General features: G+C 40.1%; 1 protein-coding gene across 10 annotated transcripts in view; it reads left to right on the forward strand.

The window, feature by feature from the left end:
* Positions 1–25,667, forward strand: part of TNRC6C (trinucleotide repeat containing adaptor 6C) — a 126,633-nt gene that overhangs the window by 17,543 nt on the left and 83,423 nt on the right. For 5 of the 10 annotated variants that reach the window (XM_081271933.1, XM_081271927.1, XM_081271932.1 and 2 more), the window contains exon 2: positions 22,463–22,562. In XM_081271933.1, the coding sequence (XP_081128059.1) occupies positions 22,463–22,562 (100 nt within the window). Of the gene's footprint in view, positions 1–22,462; positions 22,563–23,334; positions 23,357–25,667 lie in introns of those variants that run through there. The other 5 variants (XM_081271935.1, XM_081271930.1, XM_081271936.1 and 2 more) reach the window with 2 other exon arrangements.

A 25,667-nucleotide genomic window follows, 5' to 3' on the forward strand; every position in this document is an offset into this window, starting at 1 on the left:
CTGTGGCTGCCCAATCTGCTGCCGAGAACTAAAAAGAGAACTCGACACCTGTGAGAAGGCACTGGACAGTCCAGTACATCAGGGACTTTTGAAGAGAAGGGAGACCTACAAGACAGAGTGAATGTTTGGTGCCACATGATCCTTCCAAGGCATTTATTTGCCTCCCCAAAGTTGACTGAAAAGCTGAACAGAAAGCTGAGATTTCAGCAGGTGCATAAGGCTCAAAGCCACACTTGGAGATGAGGAAGGACTTTGGCATACATTCCAGATTTCAGTTGGAACAACCCACCCCTCCATAAAGCAACTTACCCTCAGAGTTGGAGGAATTTAAAAATGATCCTGAAACCGTTGAATCAGCTGGAAGAGACTAAAGCAAATGGTCCCTACTCTTAAGTATTCTTAGATGCAAAACTCAGTTCTGTATAGAGGATGGTAACGTTGTCCAGCTCCAGAACCTCACACTGTCTACACATGTTTCACATGCAAGATCAACAGTCAATCAAATATCAGGAATGTAGAAAGATTAAGCATGATAAAAAAGACAGTAAGGTCATCTACAGGAGATAACAGATATTAGGGTCATCAGATGTGGAGCTTAAGGGAATGCTGAATTATATGGTCACTAAATTAGATGACAAATAGAGAATTTGAGCTGGAAACTGTAAAAATACTTAATGGAAGTTTTATAATGAAAAGTATCATAGCTCAAAATAGAAATTCAACAAGAAAGTATGTAATTAGAGTACTCATAGTTGAAGGAAGAATTAGTGAACAGGAAGATAGACTAGAAAAGGACATCCATGCCCTAGCACAGGGACAAAAGAATGGAAAGTAAAAATAAAAGGAAAACAAAGATATTCAAGAAAACAAATAGGATCTGTTACAAGTCTGAAATACTTACAGTTGGAATCTCAGGAGACCAGAAAGAATAGATTGGAAGCAATATTTAAAGAGATACTGATTGAGAATCTTATAATAAAAGGGGGAGAAGGAAAGAAAGAAAAAGAATAAAGAGAAAATTGCTAAAACTAAAAACCCAAATCCTAAAATCAGCCAAAGGCATAAGCCTGACATAGTGGAATGTGCCCATAGTCCCAGTGGCTGAAACAAAAGGTACGCTGGAGGCCAGGAACTCGAGGCCTGTGTGGGTAAGATAGTGAGACTTGGTCTCAACAAATAAAAGGAAAAGTCAGGTTAAAGAGAAAGACCCATTATCTTTACAGGAGCCACAATAAAGACTGATCTGTTCTTCAGAGGAAAAGGAAATCAGAACGTGGAAGAAACAGCTGCCAGCTGGAAATATATATCAAGCAAAGATATCATTCAGAAATGAAAGTAGAATATAGACGTTCTCAGACAGAAAAATGAAAGTTTGAGAGATTTATCACCAGCAAATCAACAGTAAAGGAACTGTAAAGAAGTTCTTCCAGGGGCTGGAGTTGTGGCTCGGTGGTAGAGCACTCCTAGCATGAGTGAGGCACTGGGTTTGATCCTCAGCACCACATAAAAATAAATAAATTTAGGTATTGTGTCCATCTACAACTAAAACATATTTTTACAAAGAAGAAGAAGAAGAAGTTCTTCCAGTAAAAGGAAGATTATCCCAGATAGAAGTTGGAGATGCAAGAAAGAATGAAGAGCACTGGGAAGGATAAATCAATGAATAAATCTAATGTAGTATTAACTTCTAAAACAGTAAAACTGGCAAATGATAGCAGCACAAAAAGCTGAAAGAGGTTAAATACAATTTAGATGACCCAAATTTGTACTAAATTTCAGTGAGTCGGGGGTAAGTGATGTCATATCTAAAGCAATCCTTCCCATTCAGTTTAGTGACAGAATCACATCCTTATTTCAAAGACATAACTCAGCAAACTTCAAGCCCTGAACCAAGTCTAGCCTGCTATTTACTCAATTATGATTTCTGGGGTGCCATGCTCATTAATCCACAGATTCTCCATGGCTGCTTTCATACTTCAACACCAGAACTGGGTAGGTGGAGCAGAGACCGAATGGCCCACACAGCTCAAAATTATTTACTGTCTACCCTTAATAGAGTTTTCCATCTCCTAGGTCTTGTGGACTGAATGTTTTTGTCTCCCCATATTCCTATGTTGAAATCTTAACCTCCAGTGTTATGACATTAGGAGATAGGTCCTTTGGGAGGTATCAGGTCCTGATCGTGGAGCCCTCCTAAGTGGAAATTGTACTCTTGTTAGGAATAGACACAAGAGAGCTTCCTTCTTGCCTATGTTCTCCCCCATGTAGGCACACAGAAATCAGCCATCCCCCAAGCCAAGAGAAGGGCCCTTAAATGATCATAGACTTCCCAGTCTGCAGAACTGTGAGAAGTTCATGTTGTTTAAGGCACCAGTCTACAGTGCTTTTGTTAGTAGGATCTAGCATATCTGTGTTAGTAGAACTAGCATATCTGTGCTAGGACATTCATTGTCTATAATGAATTACCTTCTTTGCTTGTAGGATGGTGAAAAGACTATTCAAAAATAGTCACCTGGAGCATTATTCTGTGGTGGAACTCAAGTTGAGGAAAGGTCCTCTAGAGTAAAAGAATAGAATTTGCATAGTACTAAACTAATAAAGGAGAGGGTGTGTGTGTGTGTGTGTGTGTGTGTATGTGTGTATGTGTGTGTGTGTGTTTAAGGACCATCAGGATATCAGTATGGCATAAATTCATAGACCAACTTTCCAGTATCATACTTAATGGTAAAAATTTGAAAGTAGTCTCACTACCAAGTATTGTTTTTTGTTTTATTTTGTTTATTTTTATGTGGTGCTGAGGATCAAACCCAGGGCCTCAAACATGCTAGGCAAGCACTCTACCACTGAGCCACAACCCCAGCCCAAGTATTGTTTTTTGGAATACATTTTTCCATTGAGCTGCATCCCCGGCCTTTTTATTTTTTATTTTTTTTTTTTTATTTTGAAACAGGGTTTTACTAAGTTGCAGAGGCTGGCTTTGAATTTGCCATCCTTTTGCCTCCGTCTCCTAAGTCGCTATGATTAGAGGTGTGTGCCACTATGCTCATCTGTGTCATTGTGATTATACTAATAACCCCCTCCTAGAATTTCAGCTAAACATTCTAGCAGCTTTGAACTCCCAGGGATTTGGAGTTCTCACTTTCCAATGTCTCTACTGGGGATGCTGAGTGGTTCTGTTGAATTGAAAGGTGAGGCTGCCTCCCATGTGGAGCTCTGTAAGCCACTGTACCAACAGAGCCACTGTGTTGCCTGGAATATTTATTTAGTCGTGATTCCTGGGAGAAACAGGGTCACAGTGTACCAAAGGGCATGGAAGTCTAACTCATGTTTGGAGTGTCTAATGGTACTTCTGGGCACACTGTTAAAGAGTAAAGAAAAAGGTCTGTTGAGTCACTTGCTTCAGGGAGGACAGTTTGGGTCATCCTGCCATGTTGAGAACACTGGCTAGCTGTGGTTCTGGTCAAGAACAAAGGAACCGTTGGGTGGACAGTGCAGGAGAAAGTCAGAAACACTATCCATGGCCCAGAAACAAAGACTAACAAACACTTCTTTCTCTTCTTCCCTTATTGTGTGTACAAATATATGGTAGTTAATTTTGCAGTTTTCTTCAGAGAGCAAAATATTTAGTGGAGATTGAACTATAATTAATATTGCTAGTGATTTGGGGGACTGTGGCTCCTCATTTGGGGAAGCAGGTGAAAACATCTTCATTTATAGGAAGATAGCTGCATGTCATTGGGTGGAAACGGTAGATAGGCTGCTTCATGTAAATTTAGGTGTAAAGGGTGTCTTCCCAGTCTGTGTAAATCCATCTGTGCTGTGCCTTTGATATTGGAGCTGGGCACTGCAGACATTTCCCTGCAGCTTGCTGGCTTTGTGTTGGGCCTTGTCAGCACAAGGCACTGGAGGAACAGTGGAAGGAGGAAGAGTGGGATGAAGGGGACTTCTCTGCCTGCCTCCAGTGTGCTTGCTTCTGGTGCAGCAGTCAGCAGAGTGGCCTCAGGGAGTCCTGGGAGTGTTCACCTCTGGTGCTTATGAAGCACCATGGTCAATCCGTGCCCTTAAGGAAATTTCTGCCTGCAGAAAGGCCTTCATATGGACCTGTGCCCTCCTAGATCCCTTCACTGCTGTCTAGCTGTGTCATGGTGGCCACACCCTCTTGAGTCCTGCATGGAGGGATCCTAAACTCAGCCCTGTCTTTATTCATATGCATACCTTTGAACTAGTATATGTCCAGGTCCTGCATTTGTTCCTTGTGGGCCCCTTAAAGACCTGTTTTTACTTCTCTTTAAACTTACCCACTTTTTTCTAGTTAGCACATCTTTTTATTTATTTTTTATTTTTTATTTTTAGGTGGACACAATATCTCTATCTTATTTTTATGTGGTGCTGAGGATCAAACCCAGCGCCTCATGCATATTAGGCAAGCACCACTATACCACTGAGCCACAACCCCAGTCGCATAGTTAGCACATCTTTATATTAAATCTACCCTGTTGAATCACTAGTGTAATCTCTGACTTCTCACTATTCCAGTGCTAAGATTCCATAACATTACTATTTAAGTCCAGACCAATTAAGTAAGCCATTGGTTTTCAGTTACTATGAAACAGATTATCACAAACTTAGAGGTTTAAAGAACTGTCTATATATTAGGTCAGAGATCTAGTAGGGTTTTTTGTTATTTGTAGTGGGGATTGAACCTAGGGGTGCTTTTTCACTGTCTAAATCCCTAGCTCAGCCAGTTGACATGCTAAATCAGTGGGGCATGCTAAATTGCTGAGAATCTCAAAAAGTTGCTGAGAATGACCTCAAACTTGCAATCCTTCTGCCCCAGCCTCCCCAGTTGCTGGGAGCCATAGGGGCTCATTCTTAAAAGGCTGAGATCAAGGTGGTGGCCAGACTAATTGCCCTGATGAGGATTTGAGTTGGAAGCTGCTTCCATTCTTGGCTGCTGGAAGAATTTGGCTCCTTGCAGTTGTAGGATTGAGGTCCTTGTTGTCCTTGGGGACTGGCACTGGAGCAGCTCCTTGCCTTCCTCTGTTTCTGATCTCTAATTTCAAATTTAAAGGGTTCCTATGATTAGGTCAGGCCCACCTAGACAGACTTCTAGACTTAAGGTCATCTGATTTGAGACTGCAAAATTACATCTGCAAACTTCCTTCAAAATGGTACCTAGATTGGTGGTGGTTAGAATAACTGGGACAAGGTACATGTATACCAGGGGCCAAGATCCTTGGGGCAGTCTTCTGTCTACCACAAACACAAATAGAAATGAGGAGGTGAAAAGTTAGTTGTGATGTATAGGTCTTTGTACCCAGAAAGCTCGGGATGATTAGCTGAAAATTTATGTATGCCATGTAGATGAATCAGTAACTTTACTTAACATCTGTCTGCCATCACTAAACATTTAGGCAATACATAGACTATCTGGTCTTTTACATGATAAGTTAAAACTCATAAAATACCAAGGTGTGAACTGAATGTGTATAAAAAGTGAATATGAAGAAAATGAGCAAGGCAGTAGCTTAATATTGGAGCATGTGTTCAGCCATGTGTAAAGCCTGGGTTCTTCCCCCAGCACTTTACATAAATCAACAAACAAGAAAACAGTGGTGTCTTCTGGAGGCATGGTGGCCCATGCCTGAATTCCCAGCAGTTTGGGGCTGAGGCAAGAGGATCACTAGTTCAAAGCCAGCCTCAACAATTTAGCCCTAAGTAACTCAGGGAGACCCTGTCTCTAAATAAAATGTAAAAGAAAAGGGTTTGGGATGTGGCTCAGTGGTTAAGTGCCCCTGAGTTCAATCCCCTGTACCAAAAAGAAAAGGAAAGGAAAAGAAAAAACAATGATATCACTGAAGGGGAAAAACAAATGAGAGGTATTCTCAAATGGGAAAATAAAATCCTGAGGCTTTAAATTTAATTAATTTATTGGTTTAAAACAGTTATAATTTTTAAAAAATCTATAATATTTTTTCTTTTTGAACATGACAAAATGATCATAAATTGCATCTGAAGGATGAAAGAATAAATAGTTTTTAAAGGTGTAGTGAATGGAAGCTAGCGGTAGCAGATAACGAAACTGGAATGATGAGAATTTTGTGGTCCTTGCAGAAATGTACAACTCTTCATGGAGCAGAATGATCTTCAGGCCCATCTGTTGAATATGACTTTGATACACAAAGAGTCAGTGTCACAAATCAGTAGAGAAAGGAAGGATTGTTTAGTCCTGAGCAATAAATGACACTCAGCCACTCTGAGTAAACTGTTTAAGAAAGAAAGCAAGGTAGAACCTAGTGTTGACCAAACACCTAAATTAATTTTAAATAAAGTGTTAGCCATATAAAATTTAAAAATTGAAGAAATCTAGAAAATAAAAATAGCAAATTTGAGTAGCTTCTGCACATAAAAGTGAGATTTTATTTTTTGTATAATTTTTGCCTTTGTCAAAAACAAAGCAAGAGGTTGGGGCTGTAGATCAGTGGCAGAGCACTTGCCTAGCACAAGTGAGGCACTAGGTTCCATCCTTAGCACTGCATAAAAAATAAAGACATGTTACCCATCTACAACTTTAAAAAAAAGTTAAAAAACAAAGCAAACTGAAAATGAGGAAATGGTTATGACACATGGTAAAAGGTTAACCAGTTTAATGTAAACTCTTATAAATGGGTAGAGAAAAAAAATTCACTAAGAACTCAGAGGATGAGTCAGGAGATAAATAGGTGGTTCTCAGAAAATAAATTCATGTTGGTTAAAAAATATGAGGAAGTATGTTAATTAGTAATCAGAGAATTATAACTTAAGACCATTAAGATGCTTTTTCTATCAGATTAGCAAAGATTAAAACTTATATTTAGTGCTTTTAAGGGTGTTTTGAAACCACACTTGTACTCGGCTAATAAAAATCCTTTAATTAGATTATTAAAAGGCTTTGGGATAACAGTTTGGTAATAAGTGCCGAAACCTTTAATTATACTCTTTTGTTTTCAAAAGTCTGCTTCTGGAAACATCTCTGCAGACAATAATCGCAAATGCAGAACAGACTACAAGCTGAAGGGCTCAGTGATTAAAAAAGAGTTCAGTGGAGACACCAGAATGAAACAGCAGGGGCTTTCAGTAAAGGGTGGTCCATCTTCACAATGAAAGTGTATTAAAAATTAGTTGAGCTGGGTGCATGCTGCACGTCTGTATTCCCAGCTGCTTAGCAGGCTGAGACAGGAGGATCACAAGTTCAAAACCAGCCTCAGCAATTTAACAAGGCCCTAAACAATTTAGTGAGACCGTGTCTCAAAATTTAAAATATTAAAAAAAAAAAAACTAGGGATATGGCTCCGTGGTTAAGTACCCCTGGGTTCAATCCCCAGTACCAAAAATAAAAAGAGACTGCTTTAAATCTGAAAAAGCAGAATATGAAATTTTATGTAAAGAATTATGTCAACCAGCCAGTTGACATACTGGTGCATACCTGCAATCCCAAATACTCGGGAAGCTGAGCAGGAGGATCACAAGTTCAAGGCCAGTGGGAAGAAGCTTTCCAGACCCTATCTCATAATAATAATAAAAAAAAAAAAATGAAAGGGGCTGCATCGGGGGAGCTCTGGGGTGGAGCACCCTTTGATTCAGTCCCACTACTACAAAAGATATGCCAACTATATGTTTTTGTTTTAAGTTTAGAAAACTCTCTAGACTTAACGAAGCATTCTGTGTGTGTGTGTGTGTGTGTGTGTGTGTGTGTAAAATATCATATATATAATATTCTATTTTATATTTTATATAGAAATATGCATACTGGGGATTGAACCAGAGGCACTTTACCACTCAGCCACATCCCCAGCCCTTTTTATATTTTATTTTGAGACAGGGTCTCACTAAATTGCTAAAAATTCTAGGCGTCAGCTACCACCCAGTTTACGTAAGCATTCTTGAGAGTGTAAATTAGGATGGTGGTTAACTGTACTAAGAGTCTTGTGCCAGGAAGGAATCTTTCACTGCATCCTCCTCTCAGTATCTGTTTCTTCTCTGCACCTGCCCTGAAGTCAAGTCTCTCTCAAAAGGTTGCTGTCCCATTTCAACTCCATCCCCCTTTGCTCCTCTTCTCTTATTTTGTGAGCACATTTTTAGGATCCAAAGTTTCCGTTATAATTAGCATCTTTCCCAGTCTGTATTTCAGACTGTAAACAACCAAATCAGTGGGGTTTGAAAACAGTTTCCTTTTCAGTGCTGGACCTCGCTTGTTGCTTGCTGACTGTTGAAATTCTGTGTAATGGGGCATGTACCCAGAGATGAATAAGGTAGTGGGAAAATAATATCAATTTTCAAGGAAACTTTTTAAACTTTTACTTCAGAGGTGCAAGGATATATAGATTTAAAATGTAAGAGCCCCATTCCAGATCACCTGTGTTTCCTTTAGAACTTTGTATGGCACATGGTACACTAAGTACACTCCAAATGAAAGATTATGTTTCCAGTTCCGACAAGTTTCTACAATTGAAACTCATTCATGTGAGGAGCATCTCTGTCCCAACAATCTTGTCTTGAGCACAGTGCTAGCCTGTTGCCTTACAGGTCATTGACCAGCAAGCCCCTCGGTAAGCATTTAGAAAGGTACAAGTGTGTTTAGGATGTCACATGGTTGGGGCAGGTTGGGAGTCAGGGATCCTGGATGTTGTACAGTGCCTAGGACTGGCACTGGTATGACATGCAGTATACCTCTTACTGCACCCTTTGCAGCTGTTGAGTAGTCCTCTGGATATTTGTGTGAGACACTCATTTATTTGAGCTCAGAACCCATTTCATGTGGATACAGTTTCTTTGTGTGCTGCTGTAATGTATGCTTCCTTTTTTAGGAAAGCAATTTTCATACACATCCAGGGAAGATTGGACTTTATCTAGAGTTTATCTCAGTGGTTAGTCATCAGTTTAGATATCTCATTGATATCAGTGCCACTTGTGGATTTGAGTTACAATGTTAATTTTATGTTCTTGGTTAATACTCATCACAAACTGAAATCACCTTGTTTATTCATTTATGTTTTTTATTTATGTACCTGCTAAATTGTAAGCTCTTGAAAATAGCAGTCTTATGTATGTGGTCACTGAATATCCCTGTTCCTCAAAGTCTGGTACATTGCAGCCAGTTATTAATAAATAATTGATGCATAAATTATGGATGGATGTTTGAATGAATGAACTGTCCTCCTGAGCCTGACCTTCAAGGGCTGATGTTCCTGAAGCCTTGGTCCCTGCCCCACTTTTGTATACACTATGAAACTCCCTTCTTAAACTCAGCTACAACCTAGCTTCAATTTATATCTCTACATTGATAATCACAAGGTTTTTATCCAGTGTAGATCTTTCCTTTGAACTTGAGAATTATATATCCAGTTCCCAGTCCTTCCCCAGTTTATTGCCTCAGTCATCTCAAATTCGTCATGTCCCTCTCCAGGGTTTGTCTTAGTGGCAGATGCTGCCATGCACTTGGGCATGTTGGAGAGAGATCTCTAGTGGCTGTGCTTGATGCTTTCCTCACCATTTATGCCCATATTCAATTCCTAACCAAGTCCTGTTCACTTTGCTTCCCAAATAATCTTCAAACCCAGATTCTCTACTGCTCCCAAAACCTAGAGTTTCAACTCTTTGGCTGCATTAGCCTGCCTATTCATGGGTTCCACTAGTCTATAATCCATAGCCATAGCCTTCCCATAATCCAGCTTCCACAGGGTAGCTAGAACAAGCTCCTAAAAACACAAATTCAGTTGCTAATCTCTTGCTTATTTCATTGCTCTGAGGATAAAGACAAAATCTAACCAAAGTCCTCCTCGCCCACCAGAGGTGCTCTAGCTATTTCTTCCATTGCTCCCCATCCCGTAGGCCTACCTGTCATCTTATTGTTTTTTTTTTTTTTTTTTTTCTTCTTGGCAGTGCTAGGGATTGGACCTAGGGCTTCACAGGTTAGGCAAGTTCTCTATTCCTGAGGTTGCACCCTGAAGCCCTTTTGCTGATTATTAAACATGCTCTGTGCTTTTCCCCATAGAGGTTTCATGCATGATGTCACCCAGTCAGCTCTCCTTCCAAATTTAAGGTCACTGCCATAGGACCATCCATGACCTCCTGGCTGATCAAGCCCCTCCCCTATGTTGTGCTCATAGCACCCTGCACTTCTGAGAACCTTGTAATTAATGGATCATGATGGGAATTGTATCTCTTTCCCATATGAGTGCATGTGTAACTTATGAATGTAGGTATGGTTTTGGTATATTTATTTATGTTATCACCATAAAGAATGTCTTGATAGCAACTACAATAATTTGTCTTCCAAAATTGAGTTGATTTTTATCCAGTAATTTCATGGGGTAGATCAGTTTGACTTGTTACTTCAAAAGGACAGTATTTCATTTGTTCTAAGAAATTCATTTCACCTATTGTAGCATATCTTGAGATTGTCACGGGGTTATAGTCAGTGGCATGTATGTTCTGGTGTAATTGTCAATTTTTTCTTAGTACATAAGATAGCTATGTTTTATAGTTGAAAGTAACTTAGTTTATACAACATCTGGTACTTTGTAACAAATTCATTCTAAGAACCTGTGTTGCTTGGTCATTCTGTGGAAGCATTAATAAATTCTCTGTAGCTAGAGCATATAAGGAATGACATCTTGCTCTCTTGGGAAGTTTCTGACTAAAATTCTTTTTATCATATCTATAGAGTTGGGGGCTTGATTTGTATATTGTAGACATAAACTTAAGTTGTGTCTACGTGTACATATCTGTTTTGTTTTAGAAAAATTATCGTTTTTAAAAAATTGGCAGGCTATCCCTCAGTTCCAGAGACTGTTAATTAGACTCAGACTCTCTGAGTATATTCTCCCTATTCTTTCTTTTTTACTTTTTTTTTTTTTTTTTCTCCCTATGGTACTGGAATTGAACCCAAGGTTTACACATGCTAGGCAAGTGCTCTATCTCAGAACTGCATCCCTGGCCTGTCCTCTTTTGCAAAAAGTTTTGAATGAAGTATCTGCAGACTTTTTCCCCAATTGGATATGAACAGAAATAATATGTAAAATTCCAAGACATGAACCAAAATGGACATGATTTGCTCTCCAATTCCTCTTTTTCTTCCTCTAGTGAATAAAAAGAACTTAAGTCCCAAGATGACCTCAAAATGGAATAAAGGTACCTGGCCAGCCTCTGGACTATGGAAGGGACATCTTAAAGATGTTGTGTTTTGGAGTCTCTCTTTCATAGCTAGCAGCTTTGCCTGTATTCTAACTAATGACCATCCAAGAGATGGTATTAATTAGGGTCTTCAGTTTCCAACTCATGAGATTCACCTTCCTGTCGGTTCAAGTCTGAAGCATATGGTTCTCACTTTGGACTATAATAAAGAATATATTCTCTTTTGGGGATATAGTGTGGGGTGATGCATGCAGTGTATGCTTGGGACTCACTCAGTCAGCCCTCAGCTTGAATGGCAGCTCTGCAGGTTACTGTCAGTGTCAGTGCATTGGACTACTCACCAATATCCTCCCAACTTCAGACTCCTCTGCTTTAAGATATTGGTGATACCTATTTCAACAGGAATGTTTTAAGGATTGGATGAGATCTTCCCAGTGCTTAATAAATGGCAGCTCTTGTTATTGCAAGTTTGAAGAACTATAACCTCAAACTGTCTACCACCCTAGTATTTTTTTTCATATGAAACTTGGTGTTTTGGAGGATAGTTTGATTTTTCAAAGTTTTATATTTGGACTAAGCACAACATGCATCAGAAACATGGACATATTGTCTGGACTTCCTAGACACTTGCTGACTTTTTGAGCATTCTGAGTTTTCCCATTATGCATGTTGGCTGTTGAGAGCCTGTAAGAGATGGTTTAAGGAAGCCCATACTTCACACATTCTGGTGATCAAAAGAAGCTGTCCAGTGCATGATGTTCCTCTTTATGAGGTACACCCTCTGGAAATTTTATTTTTGGACCTGACAGCTAGGAAACTTTTATTTCCACTACAGAATAATTGTGTTTTCATGCTTAATGAGAATCCACAAAGGACAGAGGAACTAAATCATAAATGGTAAAATAATTTGGGAAAATATCACTACAGGGCAAATTGTAGGTTAGCCCTGAGTATCTATTAATCTGTTACTAGGTGTAGTTCCATTAAAGCCCTCAGAGGAGGTAAGCTGTAGGCTTTTTTCTTCCTTCCTCCCTCCCTCCCTCCCTCCCTCCCTCCCTCTCTCCCTCCAGAAGGCCAAATTAGTGGCAACTAGCAGTACTTTGGTTTTTTTGAGGGCAATGGGAAATGTTGCCTTTTCAAATGGGCATTTAAACTTTAGAATAGCCTAGTATTAGACACATGACTCCTACAAGTTTACATACTCTGAATACTAGAGTTGGGATGTAAGACAGTAATTTCCAGATAGTTGTCAGGTGCAGAAACAATAGCCTGTGGCCAGAAAACACTTGCTAGCATTCAGTAGGGGGACTCTAGGCCAGGGCTCTGGTGTGAGCCCAGTTGGTCCAGTGAGCAGTATGCTGCTTTGTGCTGCTTGAACAAATGACTAACAGCTAAGCTTCATTTTTTCTTAGATAGTTCCTCTAAGGTCTCTATTTAGGCTTTTTTCCCCTCCCCATCTGAACCTGCCATGTGCTTGAAAACAAAATAGAAAATTAAATTTCTTCTATAACTGATATTTTTTCAGATGTTTTCTTCCTCATTGTTTCCTATACATTTCCAAAAACCTGTGGGCTTTTTTTTTTTCTGCACAGATATAACTTAGTCACATAATTTTTTTCTACTTAAGTTTCATTATAGAAAGAATGTTAGGCAGATACTCTGCTCCTTTATCAACATATTGCTATAGCACATACCTCTGAAAGCCTCTCTCCTGCCGTCTTCCCATACTATCCCTGAACTTCAGATGTTTCTGGATCAAGGGACTAGGTAGATTGTGGTATCATCTTTTCTTATTTGATTTTTCCCTTGCACAGTTTGTCATCAGGCTATTTCTGCCCAGGTTTGTATGCCTGCCTGCTCTCCCAAATTAGAATCCAGCTTTAAGCACAAGTTAATGTAGTGGCTCCTGAAGCCAAATCTATTCAGTTAACAGCCCTGTTAGCTCACAGAATTGCCAGGTTTTTGAACAGGACAGGCTCCTAGAGTTCACCTACAGTCTATTGCCCTGCCTTCTTTCATTGCTTCAGACACTGCCTGTGGCCCCCTCCACCCCATTTCCATGGTGCTGGGGCTTCATCCTTTCCTGTTTCATAGTAATGAAGAGTCCCTTTTATAAACCTGCCAAATGTAACACAAGTTTTGGAATACTGATATCATGGAGATTAAAAAAAAAAAAACAGTGGGCAAGTGATACTAGCAAATTCAGGCAGAAGAGCTCTTGTACTCTCAGGTTTGGTATTTCAGGTCTGTGTGCTCTTAGTTAAATTCATCATTTAGGCACAACTATGATGACGTGACAGTATAAAACGGTCTCCAGTTGGGGCTGGGGTTGTAGCTCAGCGGTAGAGCACTCGCCTAGCACGTGCAAGACCCTGGGTTCTATCCTCAGCTCCACGTAACTAAATAAATAAAATAAAGGTATTGTGTCCAACTACAACCAAAAAATAAATATTAAAAATAAAGGTCTCCAGTTGCGTGGCAGAATTGAAATAGGCTCTCGTTTTAAGGGTTTCTCTTATCTGTCACGAGAGAAACCATATGGCATTGTAAATGGGGAACGTTTACTATAACGAATAGTTATAGGGATTAGAATGAAGAGGGATTGAAGGTCAGGAGGGAAAAAAAAAAGTCTTTTGAGAGTATAGAACAGCGGATTGAAGGGCTAAGATGGAGGACCCGGTAAAAGCCCACAGGACTGAGGCCCAGGCTCACTGGAGAGGCCAAAACCATGGTTTAGGGCATGGCAGAGAAGTTGCTGTGATGCTGTGTGCATGGAAGTTTGTCATCTGCTGTGAAAGCAGTCATGGGAAAGGCCTCTCACCAGAGGTACTATGCTGGCAGCACCCAGCCCACAGCAGAACTCGCCTCACACTGTCTCTCTGGCGCCCTCTGCCAGAAAAGCTGGATACCTGACCAGCTGGCAAAGGAAAAGTAAAGGCCACAGATCCATTTTCACAGAGCAGGCAAAATTCCTGACCTCCAGACTCCTCAGCAGTTGGAATTGGACACTTTTGGGTATGGTTTTATGCTTTTCACAGGTTACACAGTACATATTTTTTAAAAAATTTTCTAGCAAACAATGAAATTCTGATTACTGTTAGTAATTACTCTATAGCTTGTGCACCAGGCCATGCCAGCAAGTTCTACTGTCTCTGAAACTGGTTGGAGATTTTTTTTTTCCTATTTCTTTAAGTATGTTCAGCAACAACAAAAAAAAATTTGTGTGTGTGTGTTTGTGTAAAATTGACTATGAAAATGGAGTGTCATTAAAATTATACTGTTATTTTAAAATTTTGAGGCTATTTTAAACTCAAATGAGATAAAAGGTATTCAAAAAATAAAAGGTTATCTGTAATTTCTCTAATTGTAATGGACATGCTAATACAATAATACTTACAGAACTTTTATAGTGGTAGAAATGCTTACTGAACATAATCACCTTTAAGATCAGTCATAATTAAAAGTGCTGCTTCTGTTCTGTACTCAGTTTTATTGAGCAAGCCCAGGTACTTTTCAGGATTTTTTAGTTACAAGCAATGAAAAGTAACTGTAATTTAAGGGAGGAAAAGAACTTTGGACCCATATGAGGTAGTTGACAAAGTTGAAGGAAAAGCTGACAAGCCAGGACAAAGACCAGCCACCTGGAAAGGAGGACAAGCCTTGTATAGGGACAGTAAGTGAGGTGAATCTGCCTCAGCTGTGTGCTGAATGGTGCTCCTTCCATTCCAAGGAGCATCATGATCGGCCCATGCCACTTTTGTGCTCACACCCTGCTGAGGAACACAGGGCGCTGTGTACCAAGCTGCAGAAACTACTTCTTCCTGGACTCAGGCCACATCTCATAGAGACCCAGCTCTTCTCCCCCCCCCCCACCTTTTTTTTTTTTTTGGCCTTTCTTCCTTGGTGGTGCCCCATTTTCAAGATCTTTGCAATTGAGAGGCAGCTTCCACAGCTTCCAACCTCTGGTTCATATCCAGGACCCTCCCTGATTCTAAGTACTGTGGCCCAGGGAATGCACTGTTCTTTGATTAGCCAAACATGGTAGGTTCCTGGAGCCATTGTCCCTAAAAGTCCCTGGATTCAGGTGTGGGAGAAAGAGTCATTCTCTATGGGGAATCAGGGTTCCCAGTTGGGGAAAAGATGCCATGTGGCAAAATGAAACATACAGGTGACTAACCTTATTTTCCAGAAAAAGCCTACCAATATGAGAAATGACATTTGTTCTGTGATTAAAAAGCACGTGGAAGAAGAAAATAGGAGAATACTGGTGAAAAATGTCAGTGGCCAGGCAACAAGCCCCAGAGGTGTTGGTTTCTGAGGCAAGAAGCAGGCAGTGCTGTTTCTTGAGAAGTCAGGTAAATTCAGGATACAGGAGCTCCATAGTGAGAGTTGCTAAGGGGTCCTGTATTGTTTTGTTTCAGCCATAATGGTAAATCTTAACTAAATCCTGAAGTCTGTATTAGCGCTAACATGGAAATAATTCAGGGTTCCATTGAAAGCTTGAGGCCAGCTGGTTTTGTTATGCCTCTCAGATCTCTAGAATTCTTACTCACCGTCCAAAGTAAAAGTTGGGACCACAGCAGACCTTACCTCCTGTGGGCAACGGGTCCAGGGCTTCAGTATGTCCCAGGCCTTCACTGTGCTGCTTGGGCCTGGCCCAGGCACATAGCCAGGGGTTAGTCTGAGACTTGGGGCAGTGTACGCAGATTTGGTATTTTAGGTCTCACATTCTTTGGGGTCAGCAGCGCACATGCAGAACCAAGTAGAGCCCACCCAGACAGTGACAGCCCATACCCGGAATTACGGAAGTTTCCTTTTCTAGGTGATTCCTCCCTGGGACCCCTTAAACCATCTAGCTCCCAGGAGCTCCTTTTTCTAGTCTTCTGTGAGAAAGGTCTCCATTTTAGCTGCCTGTGCCACCCCTGCCACAGCATGGCTTTGTGACTGCAGCTTACACCCTGGTCAAAGCCTCAAGAGAAGAGGGGAAATGAGAAATTCATCCCCCTACTGGTTGGCTTCCTACATTTCAACTCCTCTCCCTAAGCCACTTGCTTGTGTTTACTTTCCTTTATTTGTGTTTTTGTATTGTATTATACTTTGTCCAGTTGTTTGTTGTGAATCAGCAGAAAAAAACTAGAGTGGGCTTCCCCCTTCTTTGAAGGCCCAGAAATCCTAAATCACTGTATTAGTTTTCTGTGCTGCATAGCAAATCACCATGAACTTGGTGACTTAAAGTAACACATTCTTCTTACTTCAGTTTCCATGGGTCAGGAGGCTGGATGCAGCTAGGGCCTCTTAAGGCCTCAGTCACAACGGGAGTTGAGGATGGGTTGCTTGTTGTCCATGCTTTCTCAAGCCACTGGCAGTATTAGTTCCTTGTAGCGGGATACATAATTGTTTCATTTCTTCACAGCCAGCAATCAAGAGGGAGAATCTAAAACCAGTCTGCTAGAAGAGTCTTCTATCACATAGCAAGGGAATGGAATGGCTTACTCCTCTGCCCTCTGCTGGTTAGAAGCAAGTCACGGTCCCTTCCACACCTAAGGGGAAAGAGTTACATGCTAAACCTCAGAAGATCTGAGAATTCTGTCGGCCACATCACCCAAGGATCCTCCTCTGGCCCCGTACATCAGAGCTACTTGGTGTGTGTTTCTCTTCTTCACCCCTAGTCCTGATATTATGCTAGATGACCAAGTGGTAGTGATAGTAGGGTTATTTTTGTTTGTTTTGTTTTGTTTTGTTTTGCAGTACTGGGGATGAACCTAGAGTACTCTATCACTGAGCTATGTCCCCAGCCCTTTTTATTTTAAGCCAAGTTGCCAAGGCTGGCTTTGAGCTTGCAATCCTCCTACCTCAGCCTCCTGAGTTGCTGTGATTCCAGGTGTGTGCCACTGCGCCCGCCCGGCTTAGCTACACCTTTTCTCCACCCCCATATGCTCATAATGGAACAGTACAGCAGAACCCCTTCTTGTGACTCTAAATCCCACTCTGTTTCTCATTACTGTTTCTTTTCATAGTATGTGGAATATTAAATATAACTCAATTTTTACTGTCTCTTTCCTACTAGATTATATGTCCCAGAGATCTAAGATTACCTTGTCCTCTTGTGCTACCTACAGGGTGTAGCAAATATTTCCCATACAAAGCAGGCATTCAGACATGTTGAATAAAATAAAGAACCTTACATATTGCTGTGACAACTGATCAGGATACCACTTCCTTCCTCTTTTCTCTTTAATTTTGTCTGCTAACATTTTACCAGCCCTTCTTAACTTAAACACCACAAGGACTTGTTATTGAATTAGCCAGACTTTTAAAAGTCACACATGTGTGCACACGCGCGCACACACACACACACACACACAGAGCTTCACACAGAATGAACTAGGGGATATTTTGATGAGATGTTTGGAGTGTAACCAGTGTAACTTCAGGGTGTAAGACATGGTGTATCTTATAGTTGAAACTAAAGATAAGAAACATTTTTCAGTTTTGGTTAACTAAACCTCAAGGGCAAAAACAGGTCCCCTTGCTCTTTTACTGAATCTTATTCTTTAACAAATATCCACAGCAGTCAACAGAAAGACTGTAAATTGGAATATTCTCCATTCTTAGTAGTTTTATAGAGGGTGGGGACTGGATTCCCAGTCTGCCTACATAATTTCATCTTTCAAATCATTGTTTCCTTGGGAAAATGTGAGTTTCATGAGGAGCACTGAGTGCATGCTGGTGGGGCCCTGTGGAGAAGCTTTTGTCCCCCACCCTTTCCAGAGCTGCCTGAGACTGTGAGAGCTGCTTTGTTCTCTACCTGTGCCTTCTAATCCTGAGATTGCAGAATTGAGAATGAAAGATATGGGGCTGGGGATGTGGCTCAAGCGGTAGCGCGCTCGCCTGGCATGCGTGCGGCCCGGTTCGATCCTCAGCACCACATACCAACAAAAGATGTTGTGTCCGCCGAGAACTAAAAAATAAATATTAAAAATTCTCTCTCTCTCTCCCCCCCTCACTCTCTCTTTTAAAAAAAAAAAAGAGAATGAAAGATATTGTGTGTGTGTGTGTAAACTTGGATGATTATCAAAATAAAATTTTTCTTTAGTAAAAAAAAAACAGCCAGAGGGGCTCACCACATACCTTGTTGTATAAAGGGTAGGTACTTTGTATCTCCTTGGCCCGTCAGACTTGCTCCAGGCCCTGAGGTTTAGGTGTGCATCAGATTTCCTCCTTGCCTAGTTCCCACTACTACTGAAAATAAGCCATGCTGCCAGTCTAAGCTATGCTATTTTCTTTCCCAGAATCTGGGGAGGGGAGGGGGAGTTCTTTGTAGGGGCAATAAACTGGAAGTGGAGTGGATGCATATAAATAGAGGAATGATTGAGTATTTTATGATAATATTCATACCATGGCATATTATGGAGCCATTAGAAATAATAGATTGGATCTGTCAGTTGCAAGGTGGGAGGGAGATTCCTTCACCCAAATATATTGAATGAGAAAAGCAAGATGCCAAAAAGCTTATATAGCATTATCCCAGTTTTGCAAAAAATAATCAAATAATACCCCTTGTAAAAATGTATATATATTTTCATATCATTACATGAGCTTGGACAGAAACAGGTGTATCTGAACTGATTGGTTAACACAGGTTATCTGGTGGTGATGTAACAGTGGACAGTTGATGTGGATGTGGAGAGACATGAGAATTGGGTAAAGGGATACCAAGAAAATCAAACAGAAAAGCAAAGATTTTCCTGAGGAAAAAAAATGCCAGGCACAGTGGCACATACCTGTAATCCTAGTGGCTTAGGAGACTGAGACAGGAGGATCGTGAGTTTTAAAGCTACCCTCAGCAAAAGTGAGATAGATGCTAAGCAACTCAATGAGACCCTGTCTCTAAATAAATATCGAATAGGAGATTGGAGATTGTGCTCAGTGGTCAAGTGCCCCTGAGTTTGATCCCCAGTACCCCCAAAAAAATAAAGAAAAAAAATTACATTTATAAATTTATATTAAATCATGTATATGTAAATGTAATTCTAAGTATTACATGATCATATCAGAAAATAAAGTTGGTGTCTTGAAAGTGTGCGTTGAGATTTTGTCCTGTGTGGACTTCAGCTGAGATCTTCCCAGACACTAGTAACAAATGCCCTGAATGGTAACAGGTTTTTCTTGGGGCCACAGAGACAGAACAGAATCCTGCCAACAAAGCACTCATAGCCCGAGGACAGAGGAAGCTCATGCTTTCAGTTAGAGCTAGGATATAATGTCTCCTCCCTCTCCAGGAAGATCCTGTGAGAGGGAAGCCCAGTTGCTCATCTTGCCATGCGCGGACCCACAGACACACGTCTCTGCAGTGGCCTTGATCATTTGCTGCACTTGCACCATTTATGTGAGTGTCCTTGGGTGTATGTACACATTGCCTTTTTCATGGTTGTAACTCCAGAGCACTTGTAAAGCCATTGCCCAGAAAACACTTGTTAAATGAATCATTCCCTCCCTCCACTCATTCCTGTGAGATTGAACTAGTGGCCATAAGGGATGGTCTTGAGGTTTAGGCTCTCTAGGAAAGTAATTGATGAAAACAATTTAGAAGGAAATGCGAATAGAATAAAAGTCACATCCAAATGTTGGAAAGTGGGATCAAAAATTCCAGCAGTGAAGTAATCTGGATGGTCACTAATACTATAGATAAAGTGCCCTGGTTACCAGGAAAAATGTCATATTTTGGCACTTGAGACTGCTCTGGCAAAATAGCCAGCACCTTGCCTGTTCTCTAAAGCAAAGCCTACCATGAAACAAGTCCACTCATGCACACAAATCCCTGGATTGTTTTTTTGTTGCTTCACATTCAGGCCTGAATGGTCAAGCAGGGATTACTAGACAACTAAGGAAATGCTCTCCTGTCAGAGCCCAGAGGAAGAAGTCTCCAAAGGAAGAACACAGACAGTTGTAGGAAATGCAGAAGCCCTTCAGAAAAACCCTGATTCATGTTCACAGCTGGAATAGAGGTGGTTTTCATCCAGAAAACAAGAGTGTGGAAAGTGCTGTGGAAAAGGAACATGCAAGAGAGAAAAAGTTACTAAAAAATTTAAATGACATGAAACAAACTCAGTAGATGGTTTGGAAGATGCAGTTGAGCTAAGAGCCCAAGAAATAGTAATAGTAGCAAAAAAAATATAACATAAAAGGTTAATTATTGTTGATCCAAAAGGTTCAGTTTGTTATTAGGAAACCCAAAGAAGATGTTCTCAAGAAAATAGCTGAAGGAAGTGTGTCTTTGTTGAAAGCATCTGCCTAATGCTAAGCAGAAATAAGGGCAGAAAAAAATGTGCAGGTGTATCATCCTGAAGTTCCAGAACCTAGCAAGTTCAAGGCAAAAGAATAGGTAAAATTGTGACAAGATCAAGAGATTCCAGAAAACCACACACATGGCCAGCAGCTCTGAGAAGTCACGGGAAATGTAGATCAAAACCAAATGAGGTATGTAGTATAGTCAGATTTGCAGAGAAAGTAGAAGGGAGGTTGCCCAAAGCTGAGAGATGGGGAAGTGGAGGTGTTTGGGTAGGGATAGTTTCAGCGTTACAAGGTGGACTTCTGTCCAACAGTGTAAACAGAGCACTACTGAACTGTGAACTTAAAAATGCTTAAAAGGGAATATTGGGTGTAGTGTATATTTTAATATGATTTTTAAAAATTTACAGGGGTTCAACAACAGGCTGTTCTCTCTCACAAGGGGTGCCCCCAACCCAGACAGAACAGAGTGGAAGGCTCTAGAATTGGGATTTTAGAGGGCCATGTTTTAAATTCAGCAGGGGAAAGAGTATAAAATCAAAAACATCTTATTGGCGGGGGGGGGGGGAGGGACAATTAGGAACTCTAAACCAGCTCCACAAACTAAAAAGTGGTCACAGTGTACTACATAGCTCCACAGCCAACATTTATGTATTCTTATAAAGCAAATGCCATTTATTGATTTAATTGAATGTAGTGACGAGGATGAGGAGCCAAATCCATGGCCATATTACAGGAACTTAGCTGTTACCCTCTCAAATTGGTACCTTAAGAAATCACAAACTGTGCATACCATGTAAAGATGGGAGAGAGCCGAGCCTCCCCACACATTTTGGAGTGGATTAGTAAGTGAAAACAAAATAATGGGGATGGTGTGTTCCCACTTGTGGTGGTGGTGGTTTTAAGATAGGTGTGTAGCCATAGAGAGAGAGCATTTTCTTTTGAGGTGTGTTAACTTGTTTAATTGCTCTGGGACAAGCTGATGCCTAGCCATGTGGCAGAGATGTAGGGTATTGGTGCAGCAGGCCTGAGGTACAGTGTGTTGTAGTCGGTAGGGACCATACTATTGGGAAGACCACCAGAGACAAATCTGGGGGGTTAGCAGCAAGAGGCTTGGAGCACTGTGTCTGTGTTGAATAGGTCATGGGAAGGTGACTGTAGATTATGCCAGAGTTGTAGGGTTATTGAGGGGCTGCCTGTGCCAGGGCCCAGGTCTGGAACCATCACCAGTGACCTCATATCCACATGCTGGTCAGTGTCCCTCAAGTACCCTCTACTAAGAAAACTCCACTTTGTGCTCACTGAAAGGGCAATGCTTCAAGCAGCTGTTAGCTATTGCAGCCAGGTGTTGAAGGGTGAATTTGGAGCTGACAGCAATCTGTTGGCCACTGACACCATCCTACGCCAGCCAATTCCTTTCTGCTTTGCAGCCTAGCTCCTAGGCTGCTGTGACTTCTTCCAGGTGTGTTCCTCTATGCTGCATACCCCATGTATCTTTACAATAACTTACCATGCCATATGAGACCTGTTTAAGAAAACAGTTGGTTTATCAAACAAGCACGTAATTATAGTATGCTGAGAATCACTTCCAGAGATTTTGGTATGTTGAGCCAGGGTGGAACCTAGGAATCCACTGATTATGATGATGGTGATCCCAGAGGCAACACTTTGAGAAACATTGGTGTGGGGCTACAGGGAAGAGACTCCATGTTGTACCCACATTCCCAATACAATGTTTGGTGGTAGTTTGGTGCCCAGTAAATGTGGAATGAATGAAAGAGACAACTAAGCCACTAAAAAGATAAGACAGCTTGTTGTAGTAGTAGAAAAGTACACCTAGCAATACAGAATAAATGTCCATTTCTGATGATCTCTGTGAGTGGCCTCCTTTTACCCATATGTGCCTGGCTTAAGACTTTCTGCAGTTAATGCTTTTTCCACTTTTTAATTTTAAAATAGCCATTATACTAATACCACTTCTTTTTATTTTTGACAGGGAGAAAGAACAAGAAACACAAGAAGAGGAGCGTTTGATGGAAGAAAAGAAAAAGAAAAAGCAGGAAGAAAAGAAAAAGAAGGAAGGTGCTCAGAAAAAGGTTTGGCCGGAGTTACTAACTTCATTGTCTCTGTGACCATTGTGTCTCGTTCGCATTGTCATAGCCATTCTAGTGCCAATTTTCATCCTAGTACTGCTTTAAGTCAATCTGCTAAATCTGTAACCAGCAAGTAGTAGGTATCGTGCTAGTGAAATACACACAGAGTGACAGCTGCACAAGTCTCTTTAAAAAAAATCAGAGCTGTGTTTCAAGAAGTTTGATTTTAGTTGTTTGTGATAAAGAGAACTGTCCAGAACAGCCATCTCTAGGCAGTGAGGAAAGGGCCATGAAACTTAATCTTATTAGAAAAGCTAGAAATACTTTTTGCAGTTTTGGAATATGTTCTTTTATAAATCCTAAATATTAGTAAATATTTAATAAATATTAAAAATCAAAAATTCTGCTGTAAACATTAAAGTTGTACTTGAATTTCATGGCATTTCAAAGTATACCATTTGTCTTCATTCTTACCCATGTATCTTATAGTTTAAAACCATATGCCTTTTAAATATAGAGTTCAAGGAGCTTCCATATAGTTTTTTGGGGGTTTGTTTTTGGGTTTTTTGCCTTTAGGTTAATATTGGGATGTAATCAATGTAGACAAATACATATTTTTTCCCAGTAATGAATTATAATAAATTAACTGGGCAAAAACTTGCTTTTAAAATTTCCAATACTAAAATTCTGTTTATAAACTTTTATATATGCACACATTCTACACACTATTGTTCCTAAAGAGTTTCTGGTTTTTTTTTTTTTTTTTTTTTTCCAGGCTGCTGATCAAAAAACCAAAGGTAAGTTTGTTTATATTGAGGGGGAGGGGCTTTTTATGGTGGTACTAAACTTTTTATGATGAGGGTGATTTTTAAAAAATTTTAATTGATGTCTAAAAACAAAGGATATAAGCCTGTCTGTGATTCTACTTTTTATTATTCATTGTGAAATTCTTCATTTATCTCTGGTTTTACATCTGCATCTCATTGGCATTTTATTAATCTAAAAATGCCTTAAGAATGTTACATTAGCTTTCTACACAATGCTTTTTAAATTTATTTTGGTTTATTTGCACCAAATAAGGATCAAACTGATTGAGTTGACTGAGTTGGAATAACAACCAAAGATATCTGAATTTTTAAAAAAGCTTCCAGTTCCTCATTGCCAGCTATTCTTTGTAGGTGTAACCTTTTTGTATTTTGTCTTTCTTACTGATACAGAAGAGGTTTCTTTTGTGTCCTCTTAAGTCCTGAGCTTGCTTGCTTGCTGTTGTCTTAAGGGATGTTGGAAACACACACAGTTCTCAGCGAAGCTCCAGCATCCCTGGGGTTGTGTTGGAAATTTAGAATGAACACAAGCAAGCCACACTTTCAGCCTCTTCATTTCATGCTTGATGTGTTTAGGTGATTTCCTGTGGTTAAGGGCATACACTTGGGTCATATACACCAGCTCTATTTCATTTGGGGCAAGTGACTTTCCTTCTTTAAAACTCGAGTAATCTCATATTTAAAATGCGAAAGGTAATGAATTGCCTCATAAAGCTGTTGTAATGACAAAATGGAATCATGCAAGAAAACAGCTCAATGCCTCATGTATAGTTGGTGCTCAGTAAAGGATGTCTCTAATTGTTGTCATTCTTAAGTTCTTATTTTCTGTTGGACCATCACATGTACACAGTTGTACGTACAGACACATGCACTGAGATATTCTTATGAGCATGCTTGCTCAAGCTGCTGTCACTACCAATCCACTCTACTTCAGTTTGGCATTTTATTGTTTTCAAAGAAAAGGTTATGTATGGTATCTCATTGAACTTTATAATTGAGCAGGACAGGAATTCATTTACAGATGATGCTCCTGGTGAGTTAAGTGGCTTGTTCTTGATTGACAGTTGTAAAGATAGGACTGAGGGAGCCCAGGGCTTCTGACCCTGGTGCACTCAGCCTCTGTGCCTTAAAGTAGAATCTATTAAAAGATGAATTTAACATAAAATGAATATTAAAAGGCAGCAAAGTAAAAAAGACATTTTTCTTTCTTCTACTCTTAGAAGCACTGTGAATTTCAGAAGGGCTCAAAAGGGTTGGTACTTAGTTGTATTTGAACTTATGATCTGAAATAAGAAACAATGGTTTCATTTTAATAATTTTCACTTAAAATACAGAATTATTTTTCTGAATCATTCATTTGCTTTTTTTAACATTGAGAAATTTTTACATTCTGCTTAAATCCTAGCTGTATTCTATTTTCACTGTCATTGGAATTGTTTCTCCTCAGATAGTAACAGATTGCTTATTTATGTATAGTAATCGTGAATTACAGTTGGCCTGCCACTTTACACAGAGTTAATATTTTCTATTGCTGTGCTGATGAGTATTTTCATTGCTGACTCCACATTCTACTGGGGTTTTTATTTTCTCTAAAATACTGTTCCTTTGGTATAGATTATCAGTAACTACTAACTAGCTTTAGAATGGTTCATAGTAATTATTATTCACATCCTGCTAAATTAAAAAAAAAATGCTTTTTGGCTGTAAAGAATTTTAACAGTACTACTAGGTAATTCACTAAAAAGTATTAGCAGTATTAGGTTCACATTTACTTTGATTCTCCATTATTACCAGGCCAAATCAAAATTGGCTGCTGCAAGTTGAAGGTTCTGACTTTCTGACTGGACCCTAATGTCAGATAACACAGATTTGGCTCAACTGAACCAGTGAGGTTGTTTTCTTGTTTGTTTTATTGTTGTTGTAGATGAACACAATGCCTTTATTTTATTTGTGTTTTTTTTTTAAGAGAGAGAGAGAGAGAGAGAGAAATTTTTAATATTTATTGTTTAGTTTTCGGCAGACACATCTTTATTTGTATGTGGTGCTGAGGATCGAACCCAGCGCCGCTCGCGTGCCAGGCAAGCGCGCTACCGCTTGAGCCACATCCCCAGCCCTTATTTGTGTATTTTTATGTGGTGCTGAAGATCGAACCCAATGCCTCACATGTGCTAGGCAAGCGCTCATGTACCACTGAGCCACAACCTCACAATCCTGCGAGGATTGTTATAGTAGCATCTCTGCTCAAACATGAGGTTGATCTGCTTCAAGCCAGCATTCCTGTCTG

This window comes from Spermophilus citellus (assembly GCF_964194105.1).
Source record: "Spermophilus citellus genome assembly, chromosome: 17".
NCBI lineage: Eukaryota > Metazoa > Chordata > Mammalia > Rodentia > Sciuridae > Spermophilus > Spermophilus citellus.